The sequence below is a fragment of the Lucilia cuprina genome, chromosome X (assembly GCF_022045245.1).
Source record: "Lucilia cuprina isolate Lc7/37 chromosome X, ASM2204524v1, whole genome shotgun sequence".
Lineage (NCBI taxonomy): Eukaryota > Metazoa > Arthropoda > Insecta > Diptera > Calliphoridae > Lucilia > Lucilia cuprina.
Genome location: NC_060949.1, coordinates 3,803,577 through 3,812,930, shown reverse-complemented (window position 1 = coordinate 3,812,930; position 9,354 = coordinate 3,803,577). Strand labels below are relative to the sequence as shown.

Sequence of the window (9,354 nt, the reverse complement as noted above, 5' to 3'; positions counted from 1 at the left end):
TAAAAGGGGAATTTTTGATATTGCAGATATATATACATTTACAATAATGATATTTATTTTATTCCATTACGATGAGGGTAGCGAAGCACACTGGGTATAGCTAGTTACGGATAATAGAGGTAATCACGGTTAAACGATGCTGAAAAATTTAAGTCAATCCAAATTAAAATTAAGTCGATGCAAAAAAATTATTTTTCCATCGCGGATAATTGATGTTGTCGGATAATCGAATCACGGATAATCAAAGTCCTACTGTATATACATATATACATAGTTTGTTAGCCAGTAAAATTAAAAATCTATATAATTAATAGGTAAAGCTATTTTTTGTGACCTCTTTTACTCCTACAGTAGACATTTGATTTTGACCAAAGTTATATAATTTTAAAGGAATTTCTTCGCTGATGTCCACTAAATATATAATAAGATCGTTTCGGAATTTTGTGTGGTATAAGCTTTGAAATTTGTTACTAATACATAGAAACAGAAGTCACACGTACGAATGCTTAAATAAAAAACAAACAAACAAAGAAACGAAACACAAAAAAATAAACAACACAGTGATGCCACATATAATCTGAAAAATATTTGAATTTTTATCTGTAATCAATTTAAATATGTGCATATTTTTATAATCTGAATTTTTAATTTAATTAAGATCTTATTCAGAAGCATTTAATGATTAACACTATTCAAAATATTTATACAATTTATAGAGTCATAAAATAGCTTTTAAGTCTATAATTAACAATGTATCATAAATGTATAATTAATGGGTAAGCAAATGTATTGATACTATAGTTTATTTATGTGATAAATAAAATAAAACACATGTACATACTCGAAATTTAAAATAAATTCAACATAACAAGTATAAAATGAGAAACTAAATAAGTAATAATTTATTTTATTTTTTAGGATATGGATTTGCTCCGTTAATGTTAATCATAAGTGTAGACACAAAAATGTGGCGATTTTTATTGTATACCTCCCATATACCCTTTACAAAAGCAAAGACTGAATTCATACTCTAAACGATCGTTTTACTACTACGACAACAATTCACAATATTGAGAAATAATGAATTTATTGATCAGTATTTAAAAACATCTCATTGATTTCTATATGCGATTTCGTAAGGAAACTATATCGCTTAATAATCACCATTATTAAAAAGGAAGTATTTGCAAAACAATAATAAAACTTTGAGGAAGTTTTATATATATGCATTTCTAATAAAATATATAATAATAAGCGTATAATTTTAAATATATATGTATATGTACATAAGGAATTACTTACAAATATGACATCTAATGAAACTACTTTCTATAAACACAAATCGAGCTCAGAACATTGTAATCTAAAAGGATGTCAGAGGAAACGAAAGCCTTTAATTGATATAGCTATAAGATTACTGCTTTACGGATTTAATTGGCTGATATTATGGTCTGCAATACTAGGAGTAGTAGTCGAGTGTATAGCAGGACAACATATAAATAATAAAAATCTTAATTCTACACACACTCAAGTATTTTCATCCGGGGAAATTGTGGCCCAATTTACCCTCCCTCAGATATCTGTTGGACATACTGATGAACAAGCCGTAACTACGGCTGATGGATTGCCCGACTCCTCAACAATTACTTCAAGTATTGGAAATTTTTCAACAACAACTTCTTCAGTTGGATCTTCGTCTTCTTCAAATGGTAGTTTACAAAATTATCTCACACATTTAGCGTACGATTATAAACGTAATGTTTTTTATGCGGGCGCCACAAACAAAATTTTACAGTTAAATGAAAACCTAAGAGTATTATCTCAAGCTTTAACTGGTCCAAAAAACGATTCTCCTCAGTGCCATGCCAGCGGTTGCTCGGATGAAGTTGAGACTTCGCTTGTAAATAATCACAATAAAATTCTGATTGTTAGTTATTCTCAAGGGGATGGTATATTAATAGCATGTGGTAGTGTGCGACAGGGTGCCTGTGATATCTATAATTTAGCACGTTTTCCGAAAAATTCGCGTTTTATCGATATACCGTTAGCGGCTAATGATGAGTTTGCCTCGACTTATGCCTTTGTTGGCCCTGCAAAGTATTCCTGGAAAAAGGAAGACATTTTGTATGTCGGTACAACATTTACTAATGTTGGAGATTATAGACATGATGTGCCTGCAATATCGTCGAGACGTTTGGAAGATTTGAATTACGCTGAATTTGAAATCAAACAATCGATTATAAATATAGATGTTAAGTACAGAGATCACTTCCTGGTCGATTATGTTTATGGATTTAATTCATCGGAGTTCGCTTATTTCGCTATAGTTCAAAAGCGTTCCCACTTAGCTGAAGAGGCAGGATATGTTACACGCTTAGCGCGAATCTGTATTACGGACTCCAACTATGATAGTTATACAGAAATAACTATACAATGTTTAGCAACCCACAATAAAGTTGATTATAATATATTACGAGATGCTAAAATAACTGAAGCTGGTCAAAAGTTGGCCCAACAAATGGGAATCAAAAAGGGTGATCATGTTTTAGTAGCCATATTTTCACCATCTAGAGAAATTACAAATCAGCCTGAAGATAAATCTGCTATGTGTATTTACAGTCTAAAAGAAATAGAGGAAGTATTTAACGAAAATATTCATCTATGTTTTAATGGTACAATAAAGGACCGTAATTTGGGTTATATATCAGGTACCATTGATGATGGCCGCTGTCCTAGGGTAAGTTTCTATTATCTTTATTTATTATTAACAAAGTCTGTATTTATTGATTTTTTATTTTAAGACTACTGGCAATGTGTATAACTTTTGTAATGTTGGGCTTAAAATAAGTGGTGTATCTCCAATTACTTCGAATGCGTTATTTCACTTTGATAACGTTTCTATAACATCTGTAACAGCAACTACCACTGGACCACATTCCTTAGCGTTTCTTGGCACGGACAAAGGAAAAATAAAAAAAGTTTTAATATCTGGACATCATCCTGGAGAATATGAAGAAATAATGGTAGATCCTGGAAACCAAATATTACAGGATACTATGATGTCACCAAAAAAAGATTTTCTATATGTACTATCTAAACGCAAGGTATTTATTTTTATTAAAAAAATGTGTATAATTAAATGACAAATATGAAGTAAAAAAATAGAAAAATAAATCCTATACTGGATTTTATTTATACTACCGGACAAAAAAATAGAAACAAGAAAATTTTTCAATGGAAAACCTTTTTTCGGGACTCGGGAAATTCTTATTTAAATTTAACTAAAATATGCGTTGGAAAAAATAATGGAAACCAGTTATTACAATGCATATGGTATGCAGCAAAAATTTTAAAAAATATTTGTTTTTCATTTCTTTTAAAAAAGTTTTAAATAGAAATGCATTTCTGAAAATTAAATAGACTTTGTGCTTTGATGTTTCATATTTAAGTTGGGATTAGCAGCAATTTCTCGAATATGTGGAACCTAGCAGCTGAATCAAGGGTCTCAAAACATCTAAAATAACATAAATTAAAAATAAAATAAATTGGTAAAAGTATTAGAATAACCTATAAAACTATTTTTTATTTATTTATTTAACAATATTCAATAACCTAGCCTATAGGCTATAATCAAAAAAGATATTGACAGCTTATACTCTCTTAACTGTTTTAGAAGTACTACTCGCTCATTACTGGCTTAGCCAAGGAGTATTCGAGTTTAAGTTTTGAAGATGAACCCCGCAGATGCCCCAGGGACGGAGCTGTGGCGGCTCAAAGTAGGGTACCTACGACATGTAAAATTTTTAACTCATGCCATTTTTTTGTTTTTCACCCAAATACAAAGATTTTTATATTTTCTGAAAGTGCTCGACGAGATCTTGAAAAAACATACTACTTATCTCTTATAATATCCGAGTTATAGGCATTTAAAAATTTAGTGATACAAAATTTACCATACCTTGGTCCGCCTTATTTTGAATACCGGGCGTAATTTTGGACCAAATGGACTCAATTTTTTCTTGTTAGAGACAACAAAATTTCTAATAATATACAAAAAATTTCAGATCAATATCATTTACAGATCCAAAAATATACGTTTTTTAATTTAAAAATTCAAAAATTTTTAGATTTTTGCCGTTTTTTTGCCCAAAATGTGTCATAACTCTTTTATTAATAAAGTAAAATTTTCTTTAAGAACATATAACAATTTTATAGTTTTCTAAAAGGTATCTTTACGCAGAACGCTTTGGCGTAAAAAACTTGTCCTATTTTTTGAAAATGTTGCCACTGCGTCCTTCCGAATATGACCTATTTTTTATCAAAACTTCAACTTTGGGCGACATGTTCTAAAATCCCAAAGCTGGGATCAGAAAATTGAAAGCAGTTTTAGAAACCTTAATATGTTTTCTATTTACTCCAAAAGTATTTTCCCAGCCCTGAAAGAAATGTGTACCCTATGGGCAAAAATGTAAAAAATCCCATTTTTGGGATTTTCATTCCTATTTTTGGGAATTGCGGGATGCCCTCTGACCTTTTCAATTTTTTTTTGCATTTTCTTATTTGAAATGACAAATTTAACAAGCGTTGAAGATTTCATTGAGTTTTGTTCATAAATAAAGATTTTGTCTTATATTACATATTTGTTAAATTTCTAAAACTATGAATTATATCAAAATTTCAATAGGGTCGCATATAGCTACAACAATTTAGTCCATATTTATCATTTTTTAGTTAGATATGGAAATTCTCGACCCTTTACAAAAAATTTCAAGCCAATATCTCAATTACATTCAAAAATATGTTCATTTAAACCTGTATCCTTTAATTTCGTATTTTTCAGATTTTAGTATTAAATATGACAGAACATGTTTAAATCTTATATTTACCTATTTTCCATTTGTTTGCTTATCCTTATAATTGAAAGGTCCTATTATGCTTAAATTTTCAGAAATTTATAACTATTTTTTACCTAATTTTTTTCGACAGATCATTTCATTCTGTTTCGTTTATAATCATGTAGGTAAAAATATACAGGTAATGATAATTTCCATTCTTTCACTAATAAGAAATATCAGTGACTGAATTGCAGGTTATAGTAATATAGTCCTAAATGTTAAGAGGTAGACAGTTCGTAATTTTTTACTTTGGAATACCTGTATCATGACAAGAATTGGTATATAAGGAGTGCGATCGAAAAATTCTTAACATACATATATGTTTATAAAAAAGAAACCACTAAACTTACAGCTTTATTTTTTTTATTTGATTCAAATTATTATTACAATTTACAAAAAAAATATTTTTATAGTTTTATTCACTTGTGATGAAATTTTGAACCCTTTTCAGAAACCCTTCCATTAACGTTTTTATAGTGCTTTCTGTCACTTTGCTCGAACATGTAGTCCATCTCCGTTTAAAATCTATCACACTTTTGGAAACCTTTTTTGTACTCTTCAATTCTCTTTTAACAAGAGCCCAATATCTCTCCACTGGCCTTAGCTCCGGGCAGTTTGGAGGATTTGCCTCTCTTGGTACAAATACCACATTATTGTTCTTGTACCACTCAAGGGCTTGTTTACCATAGTGACAGGATGCCAAGTCAGGCCAAAAATAAGTGGACACATAATGAAGTCTTATGAATGGAAGCAGCCTTTTTTGTAAACATTCCTTGATGTAAATTTCGGTATTTATATAGCCTGTTGTAACAAATGATTGGCTTCTTTTGCCGCAACTGCATATTGCTTGCCATACCAAGAACTTTCTGGGAAATTTTGTCTGCTTTTGGGTCCTAAACTTTTCTTCAACATTCCCTCGAGCATCAGCAACATAAAACTTTTGAACTGGAAGTTGCGAAAAATCTGCCAGAACATACGTTTCGTCATCCATTATGCATCAAGAATATTTTTTTATAAAACTTGACTTCAATTTCCGTGCTCTGTTTTTGGCCTCTGAATTTTTAGCAGCGTTCCTGTCAGGAACTTTTTGAGCCTTGTATGTTTTTAAACCTGCATTAGCTTTAACTTTTCGTACCAAATAGTCCGAGCACTGAGCTAACCGAGTTGCTTTCCTACCGGATGTGTTGGGAGCTCTTTTGAAAATGCGTTCTATTTTGTTGGCTTTAGAAACATCATGTGGACCATTCCTTCTACCTGAACCAGGTTTTCTATCAACTGACAAGTTCTCCCGGTACTGTTTAATAACATTGGAAACAGTTTGACGGCAGACCTTTGTATGCTTGGCCAACTTTTTGTAAGACCAAGTTGGGTTTAGTTGAAAATATTTAATAATTTCAGTACGCACTTTTTTCTGGTCACTCATTTTAATCAGATTAACAAAAAAATTGACATGTTTTTCAAAGGTAACTTGATCAAAAAAAAAAAATCAAATAATACTTTGGTTGAAAAATGTAATGAAAAACGTGTGTTAAGAATTTTTCGATCTCACTCCTTAAGTAAGTGAAAAACGTGTGTTAAGAATTTTTCGATCTCACTCCTTAAGTAAACTTCTCAGATTTTAAGTACCATATTTTAGAAATCTACAATGAAGATTACATTAAAGTACGAAGAGTTGTGTTCCGTTTTATGGAGTGTATCCTCAAAAGGGCCAGAAAGAATTGAAGACATTTCAAATTATATAAAAACTACATATAAGGAGTGAGATCGAAAAATTCCTAACACACGTTTTTCATTACATTTTTCAACCAAAGTATTATTTGATTTTTTTTATCAAGTTACCTTTGAAAAACATGTCAGTTATTATGTGTAATGTCAATTATATTATTTTTTTTGTTAATCTGATTAAAATGAGTGACCAGAAAAAAGTGCGTACTGAAATTATTAAATATTTTCAACTAAACCCAACTTGGTCTTACAAAAAGTTGGCCAAGCATACAAAGGTCTGCCGTCAAACTGTTTCCAATGTTATTAAACAGTACCGGGAGAACTTGTCAGTTGATAGAAAACCTGGTTCAGGTAGAAGGAATGGTCCACATGATGTTTCTAAAGCCAAAAAATAGAACGCATTTTCGAAAAGTTTAGGACCCAAAAGCAGAAAAAATTTCCCAGAAAGTTCTTGGTATTGCAAGCAATATGCAGTTGCGGCAAAAGAAGCCAATCATTTGTTACAACGGGCTCTATAAATACCGAAATTTACATCAAGGAATGTTTACAAAAAAGGCTGCTTCCATTCATAAGACTTCACAATGTGTCCACTTATTTTTGGCCTGACTTGGCATCCTGTCACTATGGTAAACAAGCCCTTGAGTGGTACAAGAACAATAATGTGGTATTTGTACCAAGAGAGGCAAATCCTCCAAACTGCCCGGAGCTAAGGCCAGTGGAGAGATATTGGGCTCTTGTTAAAAGAGAATTGAAGAGTACAAAAAAGGTGTCCAAAAGTGTGGTAGATTTTAAACGGAGATGGACTACATGTTCGAGCAAAGTGACAGAAAGCACTATAAAAACACTATAAAAACGGGTTTCCAAAAAGGGTTCAAAATTTCATCACTAGTGATTAAAACTATAAAAATATTTTGTTTTTGTAAATTGTAATAATAATTTGAATCAAATAAAAAAAATAAAGCTGTAAGTTTAGTGGTTTCTTTTTTATAAACATATATGTATGTTAAGAATTTTTCGATCTCACTCCTTAGTAGAAAAGTAGACAAAACAGGCATATCAAAAATTGAAAACTTTTTACAAATTTTTGATGTAAAAAGTAAGTCTGTGGATGGAAATCAAAAGAAATTTCGATTCAAATTTTGTAGTTGGATGGAAACTACTACGGAAATCTCAACTTACAACACATCAGCAGGAGCGCCTTGCAAGTCATACGAAGACTTATGTTCAAGGTCAAAAAAAAGAAGAGGGTCACACAAAAACTTTTTTCAATCTCAAATGAGGAAATTGCAGATACATTTAACGAAATGCTGAAAAAGGAAAACCAACCTATGAATGCCGTACATATTGCAACTATTCTTCCTAATGCATTACCAAAACGACTTAAGCGAATTGTGGAAAGTATACCAACTCCAACATCACAATCAAATTTTACTGAAGAGGATGCAATAGCGCTTATGTTGGAACTGGGTCTCAGTCGAAATAAGTACCAAATATTAAAGAAAGCTCTGCATGAAAAAGGACACAATATATTACCATCATACAAGGCAATCCAGGAAAAAAACAAACTATCCTACCATCACCTATTGCTGTTAATGATGTGGAATCTTGTATTGATATATCATCTTTGCTCGAAAACACAGCATCTAGAATTGTGTCAGACTTTTCAGAAGACCAACTAAGTAAAATTCATAAAATTTCCAAGAACTTTCTGGGAAATTTTGTCTGTTTTTGGGTCCTAAACTTTTCTTCAACATTCCCTCGAGCATCAGCAACATAAAACTTTTGAACTGGAAGTTGCGAAAAATCTGCCAGAACATACGTTTCGTCATCCATTATGCAGCAAGAATATTTTTTTTATAAAACTTGACTTCAATTTCCGTGCTCTGTTTTTGGCCTCTGAATTTTTAGCAGCGTTCCTGTCAGGAACTTTTTGAGCCTTGTATGTTTTTAAACCTGCATTAGCTTTAACTTTTCGTACCAAATGGTCCGAGCACTGAGCTAACCGAGTTGCTTTCCTACCGGATGTGTTGGGAGCTCTTTTGAAAATGCGTTCTATTTTTTTTGGTTTAGAAACATCATGTGGACCATTCCTTCTACATGAACCAGGTTTTCTTTCAACTGACAAGTTCTCCCGGTACTGTTTAATAACATTGGAAACAGTTTGACGGCAGACCTTTGTATGCTTGGCCAACTTTTTGTAAGACCAAGTTGGGTTTAGTTGAAAATATTTAATAATTTCAGTACGCACTTTTTTCTGGTCACTCATTTTAATCAGATTAACAAAAAAATTAATATAATTGACATTACACATAATAACTGACATGTTTTTCAAAGGTAACTTGATCAAAAAAAAAAAAAAAAAATCAAATAATACTTTGGTTGAAAAATGTAATGAAAAACGTGTGTTAAGAATTTTTCGATCTCAGTCCTTAGAATGCATAACAATGAAAGTAAATAAGTTAATCTTGTTTCATACTTTTTTTGTACATTTTAATTAGAAATGTTGAAGAAATTATCATTCTTAAGTACATTTATTACACATTGTTTATAATTATTCGCATTTTACAGTAATGCAATTTAATCTTCAAAATTAAAAATAACCAAATATTTTTTCCAGTACAATTTCAATGAAAAAAATGCCAATAGTGTGTGTGTAGTGGTGATTTTTTTATCTGCCTCTCTATCCGCCGGTACATTATTTATATAGTTCCTTCCAGACATACAGGAAGACACT

General features: G+C 31.2%; 1 protein-coding gene across 11 annotated transcripts in view; it reads left to right on the top strand.

Moving 5' to 3' along the window:
- The window catches only part of LOC111682266 (plexin-B), a 160,086-nt gene that overhangs the window by 15,532 nt on the left and 135,200 nt on the right, over nucleotides 1-9,354 (top strand). For all 11 annotated transcript variants that reach the window (XR_006940165.1, XR_006940153.1, XR_006940167.1 and 8 more), the window contains 2 exons: nucleotides 919-2,737; nucleotides 2,802-3,104. Coding sequence is in view for 6 of the 11 variants with exons in the window: in XM_046945898.1 (XP_046801854.1) it covers nucleotides 1,307-2,737; nucleotides 2,802-3,104 (1,734 nt within the window). In the remaining 5 variants the exon portion in view is untranslated. The remainder of the gene's footprint in view (nucleotides 1-918; nucleotides 2,738-2,801; nucleotides 3,105-9,354) is intronic.